This window comes from Aegilops tauschii, chromosome 1 (assembly GCF_002575655.3).
Source record: "Aegilops tauschii subsp. strangulata cultivar AL8/78 chromosome 1, Aet v6.0, whole genome shotgun sequence".
NCBI lineage: Eukaryota > Viridiplantae > Streptophyta > Magnoliopsida > Poales > Poaceae > Aegilops > Aegilops tauschii.
The window spans coordinates 497,951,996-497,977,692 of record NC_053035.3 but is presented as its reverse complement, the minus strand read 5'-3'; the positions used below and the strand labels follow the sequence as shown (position 1 = coordinate 497,977,692).

Below are 25,697 nucleotides of genomic sequence, written 5' to 3'. Positions count from 1 at the left end.
GTTGTGTCGCGCAAGTCTTTTTCCTGCAGTGTATTCAGTTTTCTCGAAAGAAGCAGAGGATGCTGTGCTCCTTCCTGGATGGAGGGTGGACGAGACACGAGACACAACATGACAGAAAACGCAGGTGCTGTTGCATATATCATCCTTGCTGCCTACTCCTTCTACTACCTGTCATTTTCTTGTATGTAGTGCTGTGATTTTTGCATGTCATTACTTTCCACTCCGTGCTATGCTTTTGTTTGTCAATTACTACTTTCCAGTCCACGCTAGCCCATCCACGTCGTGTAACTGAAACAATAAGTGCCAATTATATGCCTCATGGATGACTCCAGTGGCTGGATGGATGGCTACTGGTGTCTGTGGAGAAAGTGACGATGAAATTACGTTACCATCGTGTCGACCGTCCAGATCGGAGCACGTGTTTTTTTCTTCTTCTTTTTTGCGTCACCCGATGGTTCGTAGTGAACGTCAGTCAGTTCCTATATTCCAAGAGAATACTTCCATTTTCCTCATATTAGTCTGCTCAATTCACTTCATAGCTAGGGGGATAATCTAAGAGCACTATATGCTAATTTTCTGCATGTCATCAAGTATATATTATTGGGTTTATGTCCGTCCTGCAACCAGTCTCTGGCTAAGCACTACCAATTAGTTGGGTATCTACAACGGTGTTCTTTGTTTTCACAGGCACATCAATTCTAGTCCCAGAAAAATATATTCTAGCTTGTTCTCCATCATCTTGTAGTCTAGCTGGTAATTTTTTTTTTTGAAAAGGAGGATTACACCCAGCCTCTGCATCAAGTGATTATGCCTGTGTCTTTCCTCCTCCGCATTCAGCAAGGGGTGGCTGTGTGTAGGGTCACATGGCTCTGTTGGCTAATATCTTAGGCAGAACGTCTACGTTGCATATATGTAACTTGTTGCAACTGTACATACAAATTATTTAGAAACACACTGTTAAAAAGTACAGATGCATCGAACTACAAAAATGCAATGTTTTTAGTTGTCAAAATGGTCACAACATATGTATGCTGCAATGGATCTCCTGTAGGATCTATCTACATGGTAAGCGCACTCTTTCGTCACCGTTAACTTCCGCACTCTTAACTACTTCCGTTTTCTGTAAGAACATTCTTTACCACCACCTCTTTGTCATCTTTCTTCTCCTCCACCTGCACACTTCCAGTCTTGATCTCACCACCATCTTTCTTCCCATCCACCTGCGTACCCTCAATCTTGATGTCATCAGTGGCATCTTTCTTCTCCGTCTTCTTACTTTCAGTCTTGATCTCAGAGGCATCTTTCTTCTTTAACTTTAGGAGCTTGACAAGATCATGGAGCGCAACATCAGTGTTGTCGTTCCTCATCAGGACTTCGGCAACCTCTGCAGGCGTCACCATCACCTCCTCGATCAGCTTCTCGATCTCTGGATAGGTGGCATGGTAGTCGATGGAATGGTAGTTGTTGGCAAGAATTCGGAAAGCCTCCGTTGTGCAGTACCCCATGTGGATGTGCATGTCCATCCTGCCAGGCCGCAGAAGTGCCGGGTCAAGACGCTCCTTGTAGTTGGTCGTGAAGATGATGATCCTTTCCTCCCCACTTGTCGACCACAAGCCATCGACAAAATTGAGCAGCCCAGACAGTGTGACCTGTTGAGCAGACACCAACCAAATTAGTTTGTCATCAGCATAGGTAAGGAAGAAAGCTGTCAAAAATTGAAGGAGAAGCAGAGATAGGTATTCATTCTGACTGCAAAGTTTACCTTGTCTTCTGCCTTCTTCTTTTCTGTAGAACTGGACTTGGATTGCTCCTCGTCTTCTTCCTCCCGCTGCTTCAGTTCAATGGTGCAGTCGATGTCCTCAACCACGAGAATGGACCGGTTGGTCATTCCGACAAGAAGCCTCCTAAGATCGGAGTTGGAGTCGACCCCGGTGAGCTCGAGATCGTAGATGTCGAACCTGAGGTGGTTGGCGATGGCGGCGATGAGGCTGGACTTGCCAGTGCCCGGAGGGCCGTACAGCAGGTACCCGCGCTTCCACGCCTTGCCGATCCTCCTGTAGTAGTCCTTCCTCTTGATGAACCTGTTAAGGTCGTCGACAATCGACTGTTTCTGCTTGTGGTCCATGGCAAGGGTGTCGAAGGTGGAGGGGTGCTGGAGGCCAATCGGGGACCACTCGTCGTAGCGCTCGTTCATGTAGATGCTAAGGCTCCTCTCCTGGTCCTTGATGGCCTTGGCCGTGGCGACGATGAACGGGAGGTACTCCTTAAGTGCCTTCTCCTTGTGCCTCTTGTTGAAGCTCACCTCGTAGGACCTGATCTCCCGGGCCCCGCCGCCGCCGTTGTTCGGGTCACCACTAACCTCGCGGGTGACCAGGCACCACTTGAACTCCGCTCCTTCGTACACATCTGCCATCTCCTCCCCGGCCTCCATGCTGACGACCATCTTCTCAGCGTCCTCGCCGCTGCTGACGCGCAGGCGCTGCATGTTGATGTTGGCGTTGATGCGCGTGGCCAGGTAGGCCTTGACGGCGTTGTAGACGCGGTTGCTGGACCAGCCCTCGGTCTCCTCGATGACGATGGTGTGCTGCCACGTCATGCGCGAGCGGAGGCTGGCGAGGGCGGAGGACAGCGCGTCGCGCACCTCGGACGGCAGCAGCTCGTTTGCGAGGCTGCGGACGAGCATCAGGGACGCCGCGAGCGAGGCTGCCGTGGCGATGGTCTTGTCGTACGACGGCGCCATGGCCTTCCTGTACTCTTTTTCTGTGTGTGTGTGAAGGGGGTGGATGGAGTGCTTGGTTTGGTTGGGGGCTGTCTTCCTCCTCTCTGTTCCTGTTTTCCTCCTCTCTGTTCCTGATGTGGAACAGGGGTGTGAGGAAATAATGGTGTATGTTGAATTGGGTGGGGAGCTGGGGGTAAGCTTTTTATAGGAGTGTGGGGTGGGATGGGGTGGGTGGTGAACCGACTGAGTGATGTCTTGGTGTGGAAGGAAGAGGTCTGAACAAGAGATTTGGCTTGGTCTTCACCAGTGAGGCCTTGCTTAGCAAAAAGGTAGGCATCGCATGGCCTGTTGCTTAGGAAAATGGTGGCATCATGTGGCCCTACTTAGTAAACTGTAGCATCACATTGGCATTACTTGGCAACTTGCTTACACACGTAGTACATAAATCTTCTGGAATTTGTCTGTAGTTGGCAGTTATAACATGTTGTTTTGCTAAATTACAACTGATCACTTGATTTAAACGCTCTTATATTTCTTTCTTACAGAGTGAGTAATTAGCATGTGTCCGAGCTATTTTTTATTTTTTCTGTCGACTCGTTCCCGGTAGATGGCCAAATTCGTGTTGTGCACTGGGTGCGTGGTTGACTGGCTGACGAATGGAAGATGTCTGAATGATGCATAGACCAGGCATGTTGTTCAACCTTACCAAAAGCAAAAGGTAACATCACATTGCTACACAACTTGCATATATACATACATATAGATGTATTGGTTAATTATTTCATTCATTATTAATTATTTGTCATCCTGGCAGAGCATTCGGTTGATTGATTCTTGGCTAAATTAGCGAGCACTCGCTTGCATCTTGCGAATGACAATGTTTTGAGCTAGTCACTCATTGATTCTTTTCTTTTTCTTTTGCCAAGTACAAGTGCTGCTGCCTGGCCAGGGTTCCCTTTTTGCCAGATTCGCAAAGCGCGTGTGGAAAGCTACTTTGCTTTCTTGGCATCCAAGCTTTTTCACTTGGCTTCTCGAGAGCAGCAGCAGCAGAAGAAGAAGAAAATATGCAGGTGCGTCCTCCTTGCGGCCTACTCTTTCTCTAGCTAGCCGCCTTACTACTGCCACTTGTGCTATGGTCGGTGCGTGTGCTGCGCTGTATCATGTATGCATTACGCCTAGCTTTAGTTTGTCAAACTTCATTCCACGGTCATTCAGTTCCGCGTGCATGCTGGAATTCCACGCACGGCCTGCTCTGACCAAAGACCGGTCGACGTACGCCGAGGGCCGAGGTGATGTCGTCGCAACTATATGCGTCCTGACTCCAGTGGCTGGCTACTCGTATCCTCTTGGGGCTAGTGATGAGATTACTACGACTCATACTACTTTATCTATCTGGCTAATCAAGTAGAATGTCGATCATTCCTTATCAGTAACACCATCTTGTTCTGTGAAGATGAAGATCGTTCTGTTCTGGTGGACAGGTATGGGCCACAACCCACATGCCTCGTTTGTTCATCATCATGGCTCTGTTGGCCAATATCTTATGCAAGATGTCAAATTTGCATGTATGTAACAGCACTTGCACAATTATTTAGAAGCACTGTGTTTAAGTTAAATACAAGTGCGCCGAACAAATCCAAAAAATGCAATGTTGTTAGTTGTCAAAATGATCACAACATATGTATCTCCTGTAGGACCTATCTACGTAGTACTATGCTCAGTCTCTTGTCACAATCAGTTTCCGCACTCCTAGCCGCTTCCGTTTTCTGTCAACTCATTCTTCAGCACCACCTCGTTGTCATCTTTTTTCTCCTCCACCTGCACACTTTCAGTCTTGATCTCATCGCCATCTTTCTTCTCTTCCGCCTGCTTACTTTCAGTATTGATCTTCTCAGTGCCGTCTTTCTGCTCCTCCGCCTGCTTACTTTCAGTCTTGATCTCAGTGGCCTCTTTCTTCTTTAACTCTAGGAGCTTGACAAGATCATGGAGGGCAACATCAGTGTCGTCGTTCCTCATCAGAACCTCGGCGACCTCTGCAGGCGTCACCGTCACCTCCTGGATCAGCGCCTCGATCTCTGGATAGGTGGCATGGTAGTCGACGGAATGGTAGTTGTTGGCAAGGATCCGGAAGGCCTCCGTGGTGCAGTACCCCATGTGTATGTGCATGTCCATCCTGCCAGGCCGCAGGAGTGCCGGGTCGAGACGCTCCTTGTAGTTGGTGGTGAAGATGATGATCCTTTCCTCCCCACTCGTCGACCACAAGCCATCGACAAAATTGAGCAGCCCAGACAATGTTACCTTGTCTTCTGCCTTCTTCTTTGCTGCAGAGTTGGACTTGGAGTGCTCCTCATCGTCTTCCTCCCGCTGCTTCAGCTCGATGGCGCAGTCAATGTCCTCAACTACGAGAATGGACCGGTTGGTCATCCCGACGAGAAGCTTCCTGAGGTCGGAGTTGGAGTTGACCCCAGTGAGCTCGAGGTCGTAGATGTCGAACCTGAGGTGGTTGGCGATGGCGGCGATGAGGCTGGACTTGCCGGTGCCTGGAGGGCCATATAGGAGGTACCCGCGCTTCCACGCCTTGCCGATCCTCCTGTAGTAGTCCTTCCTCTTGGTGAACCTGTCGAGGTCATCGACAATGGCCCGCTTCTGCTTCATGTCCATGGCGAGCGTGTCGAAGGTGGAGGGGTGCTGGAGGACGATGGAGGACCACTCGTTGCCGTGCTCGTTCATGTAGATGTCGAGGCTCCGCTCCTGGTGGTTGATGGCCTTGGCGGCGGCGACGATGAAGGGCAGGTACTCCTTGAGCGCCTTCTCCTTGTGCCTCTTGTGGAAGCTCACCTCATAGGACCTGACCTCATGGGCCCCGTCGCCAACGCTGTCCGAGTCGCCCTTGACCTCGCGAGTGACCAGGCACCACTTGAACTCCGCTCCTTGATACACATCTGCCATCTCCTCGCCTGCCTCCATGCTGACAACCATCTTCTCAGATTCGCCGGCGCTGCTGACGCGCAGGCGCTGCATGGAGAGGCTGGCGCTGGTTCGCGTGGCAAGGTAGGCATTGACGGCATCGTAGACACAATTTCTGCACCAGCCCTCGATCTCCTTGATGACGATGGTGTGCTGCCACGTCATGCGCGAGCGGAGGCTGGCGAGGGCTGAAGACAGCGCGTCACGCAGCTCGGACGGCAGCAGCTCGTTCGCGAGGCTGCGGACGAGCATCAGGGATGCCGCGAGGGAGGCCGCAGTGGCAATGGTCTTATCGTAGGACGGCGCCATGGCTCCCTGTTGCTCCTCCTCTCTTGTATGTTTGTTCTTTTCTGTGTGAGGGTGGGTTGGGTTGGGGGCTCTGTTTCCTCTCTGTTCCTGATGTGTGTTGAATGAATTGAGGTTTGGGGATGGGTGGTGTTTTTATAGGGAGTGCAAGATGGATTGGGGTGCGGGGTGGGTGGGATTGACAGTTGAGGTGTTTCTTCCTTTTATGAAGGAATAAGAAATGGACTTGGCATGGTCTTCCAGGTTCCAAATCACACCTAACAGAGAAGAAGAGAGGTCTTTGTTAGAAAATGTTAGTAGCATCAACATCACTAAGCAAATCTGGACTGGCTTCCTTCCACATCAATTAATTAATCCCACCTAGAAAGGTAGATTGTTGATGTTATGGTTGTACTCCCTCCGTTTTTATTTAGTCCGCATATTAGATTTATTATTGAATGTACTTTCACATCATATAGATTTGTTACTGTAAATGTTTATATTTTTTTTCTATAAACTTGGTCAAACTTTACGAAGTTTGACTTCAGTCAACTCTAATATGTAGAGTAAATAAAAACGGAGGGAAGTATTAGTATATAGTATATTTTTAGGCATCAAAATTGGTTCTTTGATGATTCACGAGCATTTTGCATCTGAATAACCTACTGAATACTACTGCCTCCGTCCCATAATATAAGAACGTTTTTGATACTAGTGTAGTGCCAAAAACGTTCTTATATTATGGGACAGAGGGAGTACTGTGGTATTTTTCTTCGATTCGTTTCAGATGGACCACGGAATTCATCATAAAGCGAGCGAGCGGTGTGTAACGTACTGTGCTCGTTTTCTTGATCGGGATTGCGTAACTTTTTCCTCCCTCGCGGCCGCGGGGAAGATGACAGAGCCGAAAACGCAGGTGCTGTGCTGTGTCCATATCTTCCTTTTGGCCTACTGCTTCTTCTACTACCACTTGCCATTTTTCTCTTGTGTCTGTCTACTTGTGCTGCGGTTGGTAGCACTATGCCTTTTGTTTGTCAAAAAAAAAAACCACTTCACCGTCCATCCGCGTTGGCTGCCGCGTGCTTGCGCGCGTGCTGGAATTCCATTCCGCGCTAGCTAGGTCACGCGCACGGACCAAGACGGGTCAACGTCGTGCAAATGAAAAAATGAAGTATTTATTTTATTTTATTTTTGAAATGGAGGTATACCCCGGCCTCTGCATCATGATGATGCATGGAGTATATGTAGGTGCCACATATATGGGTGATGGATGGCTACTGCTGTCTGTTTGGGGAAACTGACAAGGCTACGTTGCCATCATGCTGACCGTCCACGTCGGAGCACGTGTTCTTTTGCGTCTTGATTCTTTTGCCAAATTACCAGTAATTAGATTGTGTCCGAGCTAACTTTTGATATAAAAAGAATTCTGACGTCTCGTTTCAGGTAGATGGCCGAATTCGTGTTGCGCACTGGGTCTGGGTGTTTGGTTGACTGGCTGATCAAAGGAAGATGTCTGAATAATATTGGATAGATCAGGCATGTTGTTCAAACTTGAAACCACTACATGAAAGGTAACATCGTATATATATATAAGTACATAATAGATGTAGTGATTAATTATTTCATTAATTCCTCTGCAATAATCTCCATATGGTAAATCGCCCTCCTGGCAGAGCATTCGATTGATTGTTTCTTGGCTAAATTAGCAAGCACTCACTTGTATTTTCTTGTCAATGACAATATTTTGAGCTAGTCATTCATTGATTCTTTCCTTTTTCTTTTGCTGGCTGGGGTGATTCGTAAAGCGCCCGTGGAATGGAAAGCTACTTTGCTCCCTTGGCATCCAAGTTTCTTGCTTGGTCAAGCCGAAGAAGAATATGCAGGTGCGTCCTCCTTGCGTCCTGCTCTTTCTATAGACTATACTTGTGCTGGGGTGAGTCGGTGCGTGTGCTGCAGTGTATTATGTATACATTATGCGCACTTTAGTTTGTCAAACTTCATTCAACCGTCATTCAACTCCGCGTGCATGCTGGAATTCCACGCACGGCCTGCTCTGACCAAAGACCGACCGAGGTACGCCGTCGCAGCTATATGCTTCGTGACTCTGGTGGCTTATACGTCAACACTCCCAGGTCTTGAACTCAAGACCTAAAGTGGGCTGCAATTTAATTGCGTCAGCCGGGTCTTGAACTCAAGACCTCTTGGCTCCGATATCATGTAGAAGTGCATGCTCTAGCCAATGCAACCAAAAGATCGATCTGATGAAAGAGACTAGGCAACACATTATACGTCAACAGCTACGCGTGTCCTTTTGGTTTGGGGAGAAGTGATGAAATTACTACTACTCATACTGCTTTATCTATCTGGCTAATTAAGTAGAGTGTCGATCATTGCTTGTCAGTAGCTAGCATCATCTTGCCAATATCTTATGCAAGATGTCAAGTTTGGATCGATATAACTTGTTGCAACAGCACTTACATAGTTATTTATAGAAGCACACTGTGTTAAGTTAAATATAGGTGCACCGAACTACTCCAAAAAAAAGTAATGCTATTAGCTGTCAAAATGATCAACATATGTTCCAATGGATCTCCTGTGTGACCTATCTACATGATACGTGCATAGTCGCTGGTCACCGTCAGTTTCCGCACACCTAGCTGCTTTCGTTTTCTACGAATTCATTCTTCAGCACCACCTCGTTGTCATCTTTTTTCTCCTCCACCTGCACACTTTCAGTCTTGATCTCATCGCCATCTTTCTTCTCTTCTGCCTGCTTACTTTCAGTCTTGGTCTTTCTGCTCCTCCGCCTGCTTACTTTCAGTCTTCATCTCAGTGGCATCTCTCTTCTTTAACTTCAGAAGCTCGACAAGATCATGGAGGGCAACATCAGCGTCGTCGTCGCTCCTGATGAGCTCGAGGTCGTAGATGTCGATCCTGAGGTGGTTGGTGATGGTGGCGATGAGGCTGGACTTGCCGGTGCCCGGCGGGCCATAGAGCAGGTACCCACGCTTCCACGCCTTGCCGATCCTCGTGTAGTAGTCCTTCCTCTTGATGAACCTGTCGAGGTCATCGACAATGGCCCGCTTCTGCGTCATGTCCATGGCGAGCGTGTCGAAGGTGGAGGGGTGCTGGAACTCGATGGAGGACCACTCGTCGCCGTACTGGTTCATGTAGATGTCGAGGGTCCGCTCTTGGTCCTTGATGGCCTTGGCGGCGGCGACGATGAAGGGCGGGTACTCTTTCAGCGCCTTCTCCTTGTGCCTCTTGTGGAAGCTCAGCTCGTAGGACCTGACCTCCCGCGCCCCGCCGTTGCCGTTGGGGTCGCCCTTGACCTCCCGGGTGACCAGGCACCACCTGAACTCCGTCGGATGCAGATTTTTTGAGCTTACGCACCCGGGTCCCCCTATCCTGGCTCTTGGCTCATGGCACTGTACCTCGAGATGTGCAGCAGTTAGGCCTGCTGTTCTGGACCGATTACCGTGGCAGAATGTGTTACCGTCGCTAGGCTCGTAGGCTCGCGTGTGGGTTCTAATCGAGCATAGGCTCTTTGTATGTTTGTTCTTTTCTGCCACCAGAATATGGACACACACCCGTGACTGACGCCGCAGAAACACTTCTTCCTCCCAAGCCACCATACCTCATCCCCTCCTCGACTCGTGCTATGGGAAACGACATAGCATCTCGCCCGGCCACGGCGTCGCAAGATCAGGTACTGACCCGCTTTTGCAACATGTACACCGTACCCTTCCTGTTTCGAGCTTATCTAAAATTTTCGCCTGGCCTTCTCTTCCTCCTCGCAGCTTCATCGTGATGGCTTCCTGAGATGCCAGATTGGGGACAGCCTGCCGAGGTCCGAGAGGTACATGCTGGTCAAAGACGAGCGCGTGTACCTGTCCTGAACGGCTACGAGGATCCATGGGACAACGCCAACGACGTACCAGGACATGGCACGACCGATCTGAACGGCAGCGGCGCACGCCGTGATTCCGTGGGAGCTGGAGGTGCCGATATTGGTGCTGCTTCCTCGTCAAGGCCAAAGAAGAGAGGGAGAAAGCCAGGTGTTGGCTTCTTCCGTGGCGAGCGCGTTCGTGACGACTTCAGTCAGTTCAGTGTCGTGCTTTGCGGCGACGGCCTTAGCAAGCTCGTCGTTCCTCCCAATCTGTCTCAGATCGTGCCTGGGAAGGCCCCACGAGTCGTCCGTATCAGCACTGGCGGTGATTACACATGCAAGGTTCAGCTGAGGGAGAATGCCGGTCGAATGGTTCTGCAAAATGGTTGGTATATGTTCGTTTCTGTTCATTGTTTGCAGGTGGGCGACAGGCTCCTTCCTCTCCCAAAACAAAACACGGACCTCGTACATGACGCATACAAATTACTACAAGTCAAAGATGATGGATATGTGTAGTTTGAAACAGTACGGGCCTCTTTGATTCGCAGGATTGTCAAAATAAAGGAATAGAAAAAATGCAGGAATAGAATGGCATGTCCCACAGGATTTGAAAGGATGTTTGATAGCGCAGGAAAAACAAAGGAATTCTACAAAGAGGTTTGAGTGGATGGAAATTTTCCTCCAAAATGTAGTACAAATGGATCCTATGGAAAAATTCCTATGAATGCCAATCCTACGAATCAAACGAGCATCACATGAAAAATTCCTAAGGGTTCAAATCCTCAAAAAATCCTATGCAATTCCTTTGAATCAAAGGAGCCCTACATGTAGATCCCATGTGAGTACGCCGGGAAGAGGTGAAAACGTCCACATGCATTTGGTCTTATCTGGTGTGCGCAGCGGTCAGAGGAAACAGTGCCGTGAGTATGAACAGTGCCCCTAGCGGCCTCGCGGCGGGCCACGAGTGCCTAACCCTGTAATCCCCTGGAAAAGTAACGGGCAGTGGCATTTTACGGACCAGGCTGTCTCAGATCCCTAGCAGCATGGACGCTCAGGATAAGGGTACCGGGGTGCATAAGCTCTCTTGAATGATTTCGGAACTCCGTCCCCTCGTACACGTCCGCCATCTCCTCGCCGGCCTCCATGCCGACCACCATTTTGCTGTCGGGGCCCTCCTCGTCGGCGCTGCATGGAGAGGGTGGCGCTGGTTCGTGTGGCCAGGTACGCCTTGACGGCCCCGTAGACGCGGTTGCCGGACCACCCCTCCGTCTCCTCGATGACGATGGTGTGCTGCCAAGTCATGCGTGAGCGGAGGCTGGCGAGGGCTGAGGACAGTGCGTCGCGGGCCTCGGACGGCAGGAGCTCGCTCGCCAGGCTGCGGACCAGCATGAGGGACGCTGTGAGGGAGGCCGCCGTCGCGATGGTCTTGTCGTAGGACGGCGCCATGGGTCCTGAAGCTCTCTTGGGCTCTGTTTTGGGCGTGTGTGTGAGGCTGGGTTGGGTGCTTGTGCTGAATGAAGTGAGGCGTGGGGGGTGAGTGAGTTTTTCTTTATAGGCGATGGATTGGAGTGGAGTGTGGGGTGGGTGGTGTTGACGGGGTGATGTTTTTTGCTTTGAAAGGAAGAGGTGTGAAGGAATAATAAGAGTGTAATAAGAAATGGGCTCGTAGCACTTATAGCAGCGAGAGAGATGTTGGTTAGAAAAAGTTGCTGTAGTAGCAACACATGACCAATCACGCAACTTGTATCTACTACTCCATCCGTCCCATAATATAGGCCCGTCCGTCCGTCCATCCCATAATACAGGACGTGTTTTTCTTACATTATAGGATGGAGGGAGTATCTTGAGCAGTGGTTATTATTTGCACTTGTAGGAAGATTGTTGATGCTGCCTGCAAGTTTCACTTATCAATGTGTAGACCAAAAAATGCTACACCTACGAATAACTACGTAAATTAGTTACGAAAAGGAAGTCTCCTTCCCTCATTCCACTAATCTCCCCCCCCCCCCCCCCCCCCCCCCGATTTTCAGGGTGGGGTCTGGTGCAATCCAATCAAACCAGCCCACATCACCCTTTACGTAAGCTTTCGTACCAAATTTTCGTAGGTCTAGCAAAGCCCATGTGTGGACTATGTTCTGATTTGTATTGTATATATATTCTGACTGGGGCACCAATTGGTTGTGAATCAAACCAGCCCACATCACCCTTAAATTAACGAGCATTTTGCATCTGAATCATCAAATGAATTTAGTTAGTATTTTTTTTCTCTCTGGATTATTCATTTTAGATGGACCGCGGAAAAGCACTCGGGAGAAGTTAGGAAACTCTGCTGGCTTTTCCTTGGCATCCAAGTTGTCTAGTTTCTTGCTCGGGATCGCACATCTTTCACCTCCCTCGCGGTCGGTCGCCGGGAAGATAACAGCAGAGAGTTGTGCGGCGCAAGTTTGCTTGGAAACGAGTCGAGTCAAGAGTCGGTTTACTTTCTCAAAAGGAGCAGAAGACAGGCGCCGAAAATGCATGCAGGTTTTGTGCCTTTTTTTCTGTTTTGGTTGGTCGAAAATGGCTTTCCGTTGCACCCACCGTCAATGCGTGCGTGCTGAAATTCCGTTCCACGGTAGCCAGCTAAGGTCAGGCGCACGGACCAAGGCATGCAATGCATGGTGGACGTCGTACATGCAACTGAAATGAGAATTGCCAAATACTGTACTAGATGGCCGATGGATGGATGGATGGATGGCTATCGATCCCCAGTTGCTGGATCATATCCATGGGCGATGGCTGCTGTTGTGGGAAGCGATGATTGATGATGAGGCTACGTTGCCGTCGTCTCTTTGTCTTGTAGTACGTCGACTGCATGCCCTGATGGATATCTCTTTGTTACTCCTAGTACCATTTAATTCTCTGTAGCTTGTACACCTGGTGGACTGTGCTGCTGCTTGCATCCCATCGGTTAGTTTATGAAAGCGTCAAGGCTAGGCTAGCATCTTGGCCAAAAAAGATGAGCGTGGAATGGAATTTCAGCATGCATGCTCATCTTGACATGGAAAGTGATAGATGGTATCGTTGAACGGCTGACGCGATTCGACGGGCGGTTCGTCAAGCGTCGCTGTCGGCAGCACAGCAGTTTATTCATTCCTTCTCCGACGAAAAACAAGACAAGAGCACAGCAGCTGGTTGTGTTTTCATTTCTGGAGAGACGCAGAAGCAGCAGACGAAGGAAACGCATGCGGCTTCACTCTACCGTACGTACGTCGCTGCGGCTGTCTGTACATGCATGCGTGACTCATCTGACTAGTTTAGCAGAGTGTCGATCCGATCCAGGTGAGTTTTCAAGCTGCATTCACTCTGAGCAAAGCAATGCACTTTCTTGTTTATTTTCGATCGAGGGCTCTCTGATCCAAGAAAACGTGCAGTCAAGGTCACCCCTCCTCCGATGTACTGTGTTCTTAAACAACATCAAGGGCTAAGCCAAGAAGCTGGGTACTACTGATGCAATGAGAAACAGAGACGTGTGTTTGGTTTGCTTGCTTGTATGCCGCGTGACTGGTTGAGTTGATATTGTGTTTGGTTGGCTATACGAGAAACCGGCGAGCTACTTCCCAACGCACGACGGCACCAGCGCGTCTCCAATGGTGGGCGCCGCTCCTGCCAACCGTGCACATCGGGTGTGCATCATCCACGCGCGACCTCCAGCACCACCAGAGCCGGCCACTACTAGGATTCATCCGACTGATTTCTGGAGAAAATCAGTCGGCTCCTGACCCTTCCATCCTATCTGATCTGACGTCACTAAGCTGCGACGCACCATTTGCAAACATGATCCATGTTGCGATCAGAGGTTTGTAACATGATCTATGTTACGCTCGCTATCAAACACTTTTTTTCCGGGTGGTTACACACTCTTGGTCAACCAAAATCATTTGCATCATGCCCCATTTTTCTCGCGCTGACTGGCCGCGCGACCCAACGTTTGCAACATGATCCCATGTTGTGTTCGGGCCTTGGGGGGTTTGTAACATGATCCATATTGCGCTCGCAAGAACTCCGCGATCATTCGGCTGGGACCAATCATTTGCAACACGACCCATGTCGCGCTCATGTTGACTACGTACGACCCACCATGCAGCATGAACCATGTTGCATTCAGGGGTTTACAACATGATACATGTTGCGCTTGTTCTCGTTGCAAACACTCGGCGACCATTTTCGATGTCAAATATTTCGTCAAACACACTGCATGCATCCCGGCCGGCGGCGGTGGGCTTCCCGGGTCGGTGTAAGCCTGTAAGGTGACCGCGGCCAAGCTGGACACGCTCCCGGCGCGCCTGTCATGGACTGCTGCGAGCTGCTGCAGTCCATGGCCGCCACGCTCGCCGGCGCGGTGCCTGGGCTTGCCAAGGGACGGGAAGCTGCAGACGCAGAGCACCGGGGACGTGCTCGGCGCCAGGCTCGACATCAACCTCCGGGATTGCACGCTACTCGTCAGGACCGGCGTGCTGTCCGACTCCGACGCCTTCGCCGTCCTGGCGACTACGCCTACGACTCCGGCGGACGTGCGCGAGCTGCTTGTGTGGCTGCAGATCGGGCATTCCAGCGGACGTACGCTGCTCGGCGGCTAGCCGCCAGCGCGTGCACGCATCCATGCGGCTGGGTGGCCAACAGCTCGCTGGCCAGGCTGCGGACGAGCATGAGGGACGCTGTGAGGGAGGCTGCCGTAGCGATGGTCTTGTCGTAGGACGGTTCCGTGGCTCTTGAAGCTCTCTTGGACTCTGTGTTTGGGCGTGTGTGTGTGAGGCTGGGTTGGGTGCTCCTTTTCCTCTGTTCCTGATGTGGTATAGGGGGTAGATATCAGGTGAAAACCACTCTTTACATGCTCCCATAATACAGATTTTGAAAATTCATTTTTAGATGTTTTAAAAAATTCTGAAAAAAATTGTGGATGCTCACAAGACGTATGTCTATAACCCCTCAAAATTCAGATCAAAATTCAAAATGCACATTGAGAAACACAAAAAGACAAATCCATATGTACATTTCGAATTTTCATCTGAATTTTTTAGGGGTTATAGACATATGTCTTGTGAATTTTTCAGAGTTTTTTAAACATCTAAATGTCACTTTTCAAAAGTTGGAGCATGGTAGCATGTGAAGGGTGGTATCATCTGATATTTTCCCGTGGTATAGGGGTGGCCGAAAGGGTGAGCGAGGGTGTTTGTGTTGAATCTTGAATGAAGCGAGGTGTGGGGGTGAGTAAGTTTTTCTTTATAGGCGATGGAATTGGGGTGGGTGGTGTTGACCCGGGTGATGTTTCTTCCTTTGAAAGGAAGAGATGTGAATGAATAATGAGAAATGTACAATTCAAAAAATAATAAGAAATGGGGTTGGCATGGTCTTCCAGGTTGCAGTCACACTTAGCATAGCAGCGAGAGAAATATTGGTTAGAAAAAGGTAGTGGCATCACATCACCAGGCAACTTCTACCTTCTACTACCTTGAGCATTGGTTATTTCCACTTGTAGGTAGATTGTTGATACTGACTGAGGCATCAATTGATTATCTGCTAATTAATTAACAAGCATTTTGCATCTGATTCACCTACTTAATTTAGTAAAAAAATATCTGTGGGTTATTCGTTTCAGATGGAGCGCGGGAAACTGCTCGGGGGAAGGGAAAGCAAACATACTCTGCTTGCTTCCTTGGCGTCCAAGTTAGTTTCTTCTTCGGGGTCGCACAACTTTCTCCTTCCCCGCGGTCGCGGGGAAGATAACAGAGAGTCGTGCGGCGCAAGTTTGCTTGGAAACGAGTCGAGTCAAGTCGGAGTCGGTTTTCTCGAAAGGAAAGAGCAGAAGCACAAGGTGGTAGCTGACGGGCCCCATGAATCGCTCAAGCACACTATCTTGGCTCCAATGCATTTGCACCCGATTTTTTTATATAAAAAAGAGTAGTTTCAAAAAAGGTCAAAGAATTCTGAAACTTTTGGGGAACATAGTTGATTTATTGTTGCAATCATATAGAATTTTTCGCAAAGGAATGACTTTCATGTTGTTCTGGCTTGTGGGTGTGTTAGGAGCCCTCCTACCATCACGTGCTTGGGCTGGCCCCTTCGGCCAGCTAAGGGGCCATGGCCCGTTCTGGAACCACCAGGGCGGTAAGAGGCTGGGAGGAGGCGACGTCGAGACCATCCAGTGGATCACGGCACCGTACGGCACGACAACTCCTCCTACCTCCAACTCTCTCCCTTTCCTCTGTTCTTCTTGTCCCCATGGCCTGTACCTTAAATCAAAGCTTGTATCCATTGTAAGACCCTGGTACCTTACAGGGTGATACAAAGTTGTCACTAACAGGAGGTATTATTCACACTAGAATTGCCGTGTGTATTACAACTTGGTGGTGGGGGGGGGGCATGGGCCCCCTTTCCACCCCATAGAAAATGCATAGCTAATTCAAGTGATCCTGCAACTAGCATGGGAGGGCTCAGTGTTTATATAGACCCTGGCTGGAGTTTGGTTTCGCGACAGAGCTGGCTAGGCGGCACTCGCAATGGCACATTAGCAGCTGGCGCGCCGTCTATGGGATTTTGTTCTGGTTGTTACGACATGTGCATATGTAGCTGAGAACCTTTTGAACCTTTTGCATAAATGATAATGGTGTAGGCAAATTCATTGTAGAGATAAAAGTTGATTAAATTCATGGGACATTATAGTTGGTTACATGGTACAATACACAACCGGTGGCTTCTCCAAAACTGAATCAAACTGAGCAGATAAACAATACAATCTAAACACTATCTATCTAGCAGACGCTCCTCTCCATCATGTCGTTGCATTGCAGCAATGATACTTGGCGATGTAGTTTCATCTACGTGTAGAACTTTGCAACGAATTCGTCAGCTTTCACGTTCACCCTGGCATCCCACCGCCATCAGCCACCCCCACTGGGTCGATGCTCGTCTTCACCATCGCCTGCTCGAGCAGCTGCTCATCCATGCCATTGTAATAGCCCTTGATGCAGACCAGGCCACTCTCACGGTCGTCTCTTAAGATGAAGTTCAGATTTTTTTTTTCTATTTATGGTGGACTTTTTGATTTTGCCCGGTCTCATCTAAGCTAGGGAGCAAAAAAGCCGTTGCTTCCATAAACTAAGAATGAAAGCATACATCAATTCAAAAAGGTGTTGTAATTTATGCTGTAGCATGTACTTGAGCTTATTTTGGAATGAATTTGGCGCCTCTCGCTTGTTCAAAAATAAAAATAAAAATAGGATGTTCCGCAACAGCCTCCCCTGGAAGTTTGTCATTCAATTCAGTTCTCGACTGTTCTCAGAATATTCACGATCGCCTGGACACAAAAAGGGCGCTACAAAAAAACGTATGGAAATCAGAAAACTAGTTGCCACACATCGAACCAACCTGTAGTTGGATGGTTAGGAGGAGAGTGATATCCCCAGCCCACCAGTGTTCAGGTACTGGACTTGACACCAGTGCTTGCATTTTTCTGGATTTATTTTAGCTCTTCCGGCGATGTGTGTTCAGTGGGAGGAGACGTCAACCTCAAGATAACATGCCGGCTCAGTCTCTGGAATAAGCTGTAGTATGTGTGTGATGCATGAGCGTCGCGTTTGTACTGTGTTAAAAAATAAAATAAAAGTTGGCACACAAAGGGCCGACACGACAACAGACAGGCCCCCTCAGCAAGCCTGGCAGCTGAACGGCCCCGGTTCCAAGGAGAGGAGCATCCCCAGGCCCAACGAGATCGATTCCATCCGCGGGCCCGCACCAGCACGGCGAAAGAGCCAAGGGGAAAGAAAGGTGCGCCGAGCCTTCCGATGCGGCGGCCCTCCTGAAATTCCCCAGAGAAGACAACCAACCACCCACCACTCCCAAGTCTCCCAAGTCCCAAGTCGCCGCCGACGCCACCAGCAGCAGCGCGGCCGAGATGGGGGGCGGGGACGCGGGCCCGGAGGCGGCGGCGGCGGAGCAGGGGGGGCAGGAGGCGAAGCGCGCGGCGGCGGCGGCCTACGACTACGAGGCGGACCCGCGGTGGGCCGACTACTGGTCCAACGTCCTCGTCCCGCCGCACCTCGCCGCCCGCCCCGACGTCATCGCCCACTTCCGCCGCAAGTTCTACCAACGCTTCATCGTCAGTATCTCCCCCTATCTCCCCCCTCGCCCCGATTCATTGCCGCATATGCCTAGCTAGTAGTAGCCCGAATCTGCCGCCGCCCTTTTGTGCCGCGGCTTGCTTGCTGGATGGATCGCGGCAGGCCGCCCGCAGGTGGTGCCGATCTGTTGGTGCTGCTGGTTTTGACGTTTCCGGACCGCTAGGCGTCTTCAGCTGCTGCTGCTTGCTAGTAGGAGTACTAGCAGAGATGTGATTGCCTGGAGGGAGGGAGATGCTGTGGCTCCTTTCGCTGCGTCTTGAGATCTGGCTGCTCGCTTTGGTGCCGAATTGCGGTGGCAGAATTGGAGTGCTCCCGGCAGGTCGCAGGCTGTATTCAGTTGCGATCTGCAGGTTGTTAGCGTTTTCAACTGCCGCTACTTGCTAGCTGATTAGCTAGGGGGAGGTGGTTTGCTGTCACTTGTTGCTACAATAGCTACTTGATGCTGTAGCTCCTTTTGCTGCATCTTGAGATACAGCTACCACCGCTTTGGCGCAGACTATCTAGTCAGTCATGATATGCAGGTGTTGCTTGGTTTGGGAACAGGGCTGTTGCTGCTACTTGCTAGCTGATTAGCTAGGGGGAGGTGGTTTGCTGTTGCTTGTTGCTACAGTAGAACCCTCTGCTGTTCTCCCGGTCGACCGGTTACTGCATCTCGAGCCTCAGCTCCAGATAAGCTTGTTATTTTTCTCCAACATGGACTGCGCCTAGCTAATTACTTTGCTTGAACAAACCAGCTGTTTGGCAGGATATAGACATTTCCTTTTTGCTGCCCCTCTGCCTGTGGGGTTAGGATTTGTTACTCCAATGTCGGATTTGTCGCAGAGTCTAGGAAATGTCAAACACAGTTATCCGCTTGAATCTGGCCATTTCTGAATCCCCCCTGTGGGTTTGAATCATATCCTGCAAAAGGTGGTGATGTCTAAAGCTGGTCGGTTTCCTTGTTGACTTGATTAGATCGTGATTTGTGGGTCGGGGATTGCTAAGGCTTCCTTGTCATAGGTTTGAAAAGTGGTGTTTCCATCTGCTACTTACTATCCGATTAATGAGATGGAGGTGCTGTAACATGATATCACAACCCTCTGCTGCTCTCTGTTGCTGCATCTTGAGCTCAAGCTCGTTCAAACCTGTATTATTTCGTCAGCAGGGAAACCTTAGTTAAATTGCTCAAGCAAACCGTCTGCTAAGTAGATGGAAATGTTTCTTCCACTGTGCGGGGAGAGTTAGTGTTACTCTGTGTCAAAAAGTTCAGAAAATGAAGAACAGAAGTTTGCCACTTGAATTTGTCTGTTTTTTTAATTACCGATATGAGCCATATCCTTCAAAGCAAGATAATGTCTAAATCTGTTTGGTTTACTTCTTGACTTGATAGGATCGTGATTTGGTGGTTGAGCCTATGTCAACCACTGGTTCCACTCAGCCGAGCAGGCCAGACATAAGGTCTTCACCTTCAGCATCCACTGAGAGTGTCAGGGCTCGCAATTCAGGTAAAATATACTGCACTTTTACTAGCCACATAAGATCCAACGATTTCATGGACTGTGTTTGACAGCTGAGTTCATGCATATCATGTGTAGGTTCTAGTTCCAGATCAGCTGCCCCGCCACCAGCAGCACCACAAGCAGGGGCTGCAAGCCCTTTACGTTTCGATGCAAAGACTATACATTTCTCCGTAAATGCCTGGGTAAGGAAGAAGCCACCTTTCTCTTCACAGTATGAATGCGTAATTGTGTAATATTTGCTGAAAGGCACAAATTCATTGGTTCTGGTTGCTCCTACACTTACGGCAGACCTTGTGGACAACCTAGTTTGCTCCTAGAATTACGGTGATCCTTGCGGACATCCTGACATGGCATCTCTCTTTTTAGTCTTCTCCTTATCAATACCTTCATTCTGCATTGCAAAATCATCTCTTATATATAAATTCTATAACAATGGTTTGTGCATGTTACCCTTGTTCTTGCCTTTATCTCTTGCTTGTTGGTATATTGTAGTTGAGCATGACATGCCCAAACTTTTCCATCTGATCAGGTACTGGTTGTTGCTGGTCTGGGAATGCTTCCAATCTTGCCAAAACATCTTGCAGACAGAGCTTGCAAGCTTTCGTTGCTGGGAACAGTCCTCTCCTCAGGATATTCTTTATACAATACTTATGGGGTAAAATACCTTCCTACCTGGACCTTGAATGGTCCATCCTATTTTTGTTGTGTTTCTTTCCCTGATGACCCTGTTGATCTAATTCACCTTTTTTTGTTTCTGTTGTGCATGAAGAAACCAAGAGAATTGAACATGGCTGCAATTCAGGGTTGGTTGCAGTCAGTACTTGGAGCCAAGGATTTTATCCATTTAATGTTCTCTTTGTTGCTCGTCACATCTCAGCTGCACTTAAAGAGTAATATACAGCTTTTCTCTTGCAAGTTCGTGGTTCTGATATCTGTTTTCCGAAACTTTCACATATATGTTTACAAGTTCCGATCTTCCTTTTTTATTTCACAGTTGCTGCGCTACCTGTGTTCTGCTGGGCCCTTGATCATGTTGCCAGATTCCTAAGGCGTAACTTTTCCCGCTCATCTTTCTACAGGTAGTTACCTGTCGAATTATCTCTGAATTTCATTTGTGTAGTTTGTTGCGCAACCAATCTCCACTGCCCTGTGGGCTGTGGCTAACATCGTCTTTCGGTTATTTCGTTTAGGGGATACTTGGAAGAGCCTTGCCTTTGGGTGGAGACAAACAACACCACGCTCAGCCTCCTTAGCTCGAATGCCGAACTTGCCTTGGGGTTCCTTCTGATCATATCACTGTTCTCGTATGTTGCTCTGACTTTCCTCGGAATCATGGAGACTTTATTTCATCTTAGTTAGTGCATCTTATGACTTGCAACACCTTGTTATCTTGCAGGTGGAGGCGCAACTTCATCCAGACATTCATGTACTGGAACGTAAGTTGTCTTCTGCACATCTGATCTTTATATATGTTTGCACTACTTCCATGCATTCACCACTCCCTCCGTCCCATAATATAACTAGTGTAAACAACACTCTTATATTACGGGACGGAGGGAGTACATAGCTGGGGAATAGCGTGAGGCACAATTTGATGTGTTTTGCGGCATGTTGTCAAGCCATAGTTGATTGTACACCTAGCAACCATCAGTCTTCAGCTAGCGGCACTCACTTCCTTTTAGCAGCTGCAACTTTGTTATGCTGATAGTTGCTTCTCCACTGCATTGTCGCTTACTGGTCGTTTTTCCTGGCTTGCTCGTCTGTTATTATTCAGGTGCTGAAGATGATGTACCGCGCGCCCGTGACATCCAGCTACCACCAGAGCGCGTGGGCCAAGATCGGGCGGACCGTCAACCCCTACATCGACCGCTACGCTCCGTTCCTCCAGACACCCATCTCCATGGTCCAGCGGTGGTGGCTCAGGTAGCGAGCGAGACACGGAGGAATCTTGCATGCGAGGCCTGTGGCGGAGAGGAGAAAAACATATATCTACTATTACTACTACTACTACTAACTAGCATCGACCTTTCCTGGTGATTTCAAACTATTACGCTCGAAAGTCGGGACTCGAAACACGACATGTACGTGGTTGTGCGGTTTATTCCCATGTTGGAGCGGTAGGCTTGACAATGAGATGGTTGGTCGACTTGGGCAGGCGGATGCATCCTCAGTACCTCTGTGGTCCTGTGCCGTGCCGAGCTTTCGGAAGGTGCCTTGGAGTAGCCTGAACTCGAATCATGGTGCTGTCACACCGAAGTCCCTGATTTACGCCGAGTACTTTTGCCTTATAATGGTTTAGTTCACTGTATCATACTTCCTCCGTTCCACCACGACGAGTAAATCGGAACGGAGGGAGTACATGGTTATTTGGTGTAGTTTGTATGGTTCCGTGTCATCACTGGTAGAATTCTCCACTGTTTATGCTTGCTTGATCCACGGCCAACCACCACATCGGCCTAAGCTCTGCGGAGAAATCTTCCTTCGCCCGGTTGAGTCTCGTCGACGAAGCACTTGATCCATAGTTGCTTCAAGATCCTCCCCAGGAGCCAAGTGCGGAAGAAGGTTGTAGCTGAGAATTCATCCTTGGACCCGAGGACGAAGGGCGATATCAATGTTAGATCAACCAGCAAACCGGTCTGGGGAGGAACGACGACGACGCTCTGGCAGCAGACATGGTCAAGTTCGACTCAGCTTCAGCGTAAAATACAAGAAATATATAAATTCCTCACCCATATGAAGAGAAGTAGATGCCTCTTCAAAGCTACTCCCCCGGAAGTCACACGGGCACATAAATCTTTAGAAGCGCATAATAGGGAGGGGAACGTTTGGTTCCTGATACATATGTACCCTATATGGGAAAATAATTTGGCAATTCAACAAAAAGTCAAATATTTCTGAAATAAACTTGACCTTTCATTGTAGTAGTGAGAAAAGTTTCACAAAAAGAAAATTCTTCTTTGACTTCTTTTCAAAAAAGACAAATTTGCGGTCAAAATAGCGTGAATAGTGACCTATAATAGCAAATAAATTTTGCCTTTTTCGCTGTGAAGTCAACGTTGTTTTTTTTTTGTGAAAATTTATATACTACTCCCTCCGTTCCTAAATATAAGTCTTTGTAGAGATTTCACTATGAATCACATACAGATGTATATAGATGCATTTTAAGTGTAGATTCATTCATTTTGCTCCGTATATAGTCCATCTAGTGAAATCTTTACAAAGACTTATATTTAGGATCGGATGCGCAAGTAAGTCAAGTTTAATCTAAAAATACTTTTGAACTATTTTGACTTTTTGTTTAATTATTAAAAAATCCCATATAGGGTGTATATACATGCAGGAGCCAAAGGGTATTTCTTCAATAATAGTTGATATGACGCAAAGTCTAATATCGACAGCAAATAGGTATACAAGAAAAGATTTGCATGAGTACGCCCAGACAAGATAAAACATTTTACCTCCATTGCAAAAAGGCATATTTATGGTGGGAGCAAATGGCCGGCCGCTTAGCCGACAAAATATTATGAGTGTGGCTAGATCTCAATCGACCAAGTCTCAGTCAAGTGACACAACGTATAAAAATAAATAAAGAAAAAAAAACTAGATGAAATTTCGCACGGAACTACACGTAAAACCGCACGGATATGACATCGACTAGGCCTTCAGTCAGTCGACCGAGATTTAGCAATCCTGAAATAGGGATAAGTATATTTTTTTTTGTCCCTCTACTCTTTCCAAAGTATAGAAATGGTCCCTAAACTTCAAAACCGGTAAACCTTGATCCCTCAACTTCTCAAACCAGATAAGTTTAGTCCCTCATACCACTTTTGATGGTTTTCATCCGATGTGGACATGGTTTTGACTAAAAAATTGACATGTCATTCGGGTTTGACTGCCACATCACTTTCCACTTCAGCACCATGCCACCATGCCCCGTGTGGAGCATGACCAGGACCGTCATTGTCCGTCCGATGTTCGCCGTCGTGTACCGCGCGCATGGAGAAGGAGGCGTACCTATGCAGCGGCCACAGGATGGTGGAACACCTCTTGTCCCCGATGATCAGAAGTCGGAGCTACGGATGCTCGCCTGCATGCACGGCACAAGCCCGTCGTGCACGTGCTGCACCTCTATGCGTGCGAGAACGCCCGAGCAAGCACCGGCAGCGCCATTCGCGCGTGCTCTTGCTGCTGCCCGTTGCCTTCTCACCGCTAGTCCGTGCGGACTCATGGGGCCTTCATTCTAACTCCTTCAGCAAGCGTGTCGAGGGTCACCGCCGTGGCTCAACCGCAACTCCGTGCACCATGAACACGTGTATTGTTCGCGTGTTCTAGCCGGTACAAATCAAAGGGAACAGCAGCGTCAAGTACGTTCGTGTCTAGCCAGATGAGTTAGCTAGCTTTTCACGTGAGAATCCAAAGCCAGTTTGCTGTGTACGTACGTCAACCCAAAACCGCCACGGCGCCTGCACCCCTGCCGCTGCCGGCCGCATGACTTGAACAGCGAGCATGGCGAAAGTCCAGCATCCCATTAGCCAGGCCACCGTGCCCTGCATGTAGTGCCACCACAGCCGAGCACTTACACAGCGTGGGGTGCCATCGCAGCTCCGTAACGTGGCAGGCAAACCTCATTGACTTGTCAAGTTTTAGTCAAAACCGTGTTCACTAGGATGAAAACCGTAAAAAGCGGCATGAGGGACTAAACTTATCTGGTTTGATAGGTTGAGGGATCTAGATTTGCCGGTTTTGGGGTTGAGGGATCATTTCTATACTATCGAGAAAGTTGAGGGAAAAGTCCAAAACAAACCTTGAATTTGTAGGCGAAAACTAAACCGAACCCCGAACTCTCAATCCCTGAAATCAGCACACCAAACTCTCTAATCGCGGTCTATTTTAAACCTTGAGAGGACTTCGCCGGTATTTGCTGAATTGGGCCGGCCCAGTAGCGCAGTCGCTCACGTGCGCGCGCTAATTTGTTTTTTCTTTTATGTTTTCTTTTCTTTTTTCATTTTTACACATGCCTAATTTTTCTCAGTACCCAATGTACATTTTTAACGCACACATTAAATATTTGGAAAACTTTTGATATTTCAAATACATGGTAATATATTGCAGCATCTCTATATCAATGGATGGAAACAGTAGCAAATCATGCATGTACCAAATCGAATCGACTTCCTTTATTTAAGGAAAGGAAAATCCAAAACGAGGGCATGCATGAATCGATCGGGAGAATATAAATACTCAGCAGATGGATGGTACGAGAACAATCGGCACCGAGAGAGAAACGCACCTTGAGATCGAAAGAAAGGATCGGACGATCATCGTCATGGCTCGTATCGCCGCACGATGGGTGGCCCTTCTTCTCCTCGTTTCGCTGGTCGCCTCCTCCTCCGCGAGTAAGTTCTACTTCCATCGATCGATTCTTGTTGCATTACACGCACACGCCGCCTGCCTTTTGGACTGACGAACGCTTGATGATGCATGCTGTTGATTGTGCGTGCTGCAGCGTCGTCGGGGGAGCCGCATTGCTGCGTGGACCACCACGTGTGGGGCAAGGCGCTGGAGAACAAGGGGTGCAAGCGGGAGGAGAAGGAGGACGAGTGCGACGCATGGTGCCAGTCGGCCTGCCGCGGCGGCGAGTGCAAGAGGCGCGACAAACTGCACTACTGCCACTGCTACTGCTGACCTCGATCGCACGCTCCAATTTACAATTTTGCTCCGCAGCATCATGGATGGATATTCAGACTAATATAATGTTATTATAGTGGAATATGTTTTTTATTGCGTTGTTTCTGTTTTCTTAAATTTTCTTTTTTTGCCGGATGACAAGAGTTTTTCTTCTTCTAAAATTATAGAGTTACAGTGCAGAGGCGAGAACTTCTCCGTACATGGAGGCCCTCCGTGTAGCCAAACAACAGTGCTACATTCGGTACGGCCATACCTGCTGAACAATCTGCCACTCTATTCTGAGAACGATGAAGCTTTTGCGAAATAAACTTCAAAACCTCTTGTAAGGAAAGAATAATCTCCAATGCCATTAGTAACGTACTAGTCAGAAAAGAGATGAGCGCCATATGGCAGGTGTGTGGTCAACTCTTTCATGTTTTTTTAGGGAACTCTTTCATGTTGATGGGTATTTGAGTGATGTTGAGAAGAGAGAAGAAAAAGAAAAAAAAATA

The 25,697-nt window shown here is 48.6% G+C and overlaps 4 protein-coding genes and 1 pseudogene across 5 annotated transcripts; 2 read left to right on the top strand and 3 right to left on the bottom strand.

The window, feature by feature from the left end:
• Nucleotides 1-939: 939 nt before the first annotated feature.
• Nucleotides 940-2,883, bottom strand: LOC120961825 (AAA-ATPase At3g50940). Its single transcript, XM_020301787.4, has 2 exons — nucleotides 1,763-2,883; nucleotides 940-1,649 (listed from the first exon to the last, which is right to left on the bottom strand). The coding sequence occupies exons 1-2, from the start codon at nucleotides 2,738-2,740 to the stop codon at nucleotides 1,104-1,106; spliced, it is 1,524 nt and encodes a 507-aa protein (XP_020157376.3). The 5' UTR covers nucleotides 2,741-2,883; the 3' UTR covers nucleotides 940-1,103.
• A 1,394-nt stretch (nucleotides 2,884-4,277) lies between these two features.
• LOC120972905 (AAA-ATPase At3g50940) lies at nucleotides 4,278-6,043 on the bottom strand. The gene has a single exon (XM_040398459.3). The coding sequence runs from the start codon at nucleotides 5,993-5,995 to the stop codon at nucleotides 4,469-4,471; it is 1,527 nt and encodes a 508-aa protein (XP_040254393.2). The 5' UTR covers nucleotides 5,996-6,043; the 3' UTR covers nucleotides 4,278-4,468.
• Nucleotides 6,044-6,200: 157 nt separating this feature from the next.
• LOC120966449 (uncharacterized) lies at nucleotides 6,201-10,547 on the top strand. 2 transcript variants are annotated; one of them, XR_005760191.3, is made up of 6 exons: nucleotides 6,201-6,887; nucleotides 7,415-7,542; nucleotides 7,777-7,854; nucleotides 8,830-8,970; nucleotides 9,547-9,680; nucleotides 9,772-10,547. XR_005760191.3 is itself a non-coding variant. In XM_045229957.2 (5 exons), exons 2-5 carry the CDS (start codon nucleotides 7,536-7,538, stop codon nucleotides 9,868-9,870), a joined length of 318 nt encoding a protein of 105 aa, XP_045085892.1. In that variant the 5' UTR covers nucleotides 6,201-6,887; nucleotides 7,415-7,535; the 3' UTR covers nucleotides 9,871-10,547. The 2 variants fall into 2 exon arrangements, 1 of the variants encoding a protein (XP_045085892.1); XM_045229957.2 differs by lacking the exon at nucleotides 8,830-8,970.
• On the bottom strand, nucleotides 7,861-11,556 carry LOC109742676 (protein HYPER-SENSITIVITY-RELATED 4-like; annotated as a pseudogene).
• A 6,123-nt stretch (nucleotides 11,557-17,679) lies between these two features.
• Nucleotides 17,680-21,809, top strand: LOC109742682 (uncharacterized). Its single transcript, XM_020301776.4, has 9 exons — nucleotides 17,680-17,997; nucleotides 19,389-19,503; nucleotides 19,594-19,700; nucleotides 20,048-20,173; nucleotides 20,288-20,408; nucleotides 20,513-20,597; nucleotides 20,709-20,822; nucleotides 20,915-20,954; nucleotides 21,293-21,809. Exons 1-9 carry the CDS (start codon nucleotides 17,794-17,796, stop codon nucleotides 21,443-21,445), a joined length of 1,065 nt encoding a protein of 354 aa, XP_020157365.1. The 5' UTR covers nucleotides 17,680-17,793; the 3' UTR covers nucleotides 21,446-21,809.
• Nucleotides 21,810-25,697: the final 3,888 nt, after the last annotated feature.

Bases quoted from the DNA above. Each gene is read 5' to 3' on its own strand.
- LOC120972905 (XM_040398459.3), bottom strand. From the start codon at position 5,995: ATGGCGCCGTCCTACGATAAGACCATTGCCACTGCGGCCTCCCTCGCG.
- LOC120961825 (XM_020301787.4), bottom strand. From the start codon at position 2,740: ATGGCGCCGTCGTACGACAAGACCATCGCCACGGCAGCCTCGCTCGCG. The intron at 1,650-1,762 runs GTAAACTTTGCA...TCTGCTCAACAG, and splicing joins AGAAGAAGGCAGAAGACAAG to GTCACACTGTCTGGGCTGCT.
- LOC109742682 (XM_020301776.4), top strand. From the start codon at position 17,794: ATGGGGGGCGGGGACGCGGGCCCGGAGGCGGCGGCGGCGGAGCAGGGG. The intron at 20,174-20,287 runs GTAAAATACCTT...TTGTGCATGAAG, and splicing joins CTTTATACAATACTTATGGG to AAACCAAGAGAATTGAACAT. The intron at 20,409-20,512 runs GTAATATACAGC...TTTATTTCACAG, and splicing joins ATCTCAGCTGCACTTAAAGA to TTGCTGCGCTACCTGTGTTC.
- LOC120966449 (XM_045229957.2), top strand. The intron at 7,855-9,546 runs GTGCGTCCTCCT...TTCTGCCACCAG, and splicing joins AGCCGAAGAAGAATATGCAG to AATATGGACACACACCCGTG. The intron at 9,681-9,771 runs GTACTGACCCGC...TCCTCCTCGCAG, and splicing joins CCACGGCGTCGCAAGATCAG to CTTCATCGTGATGGCTTCCT.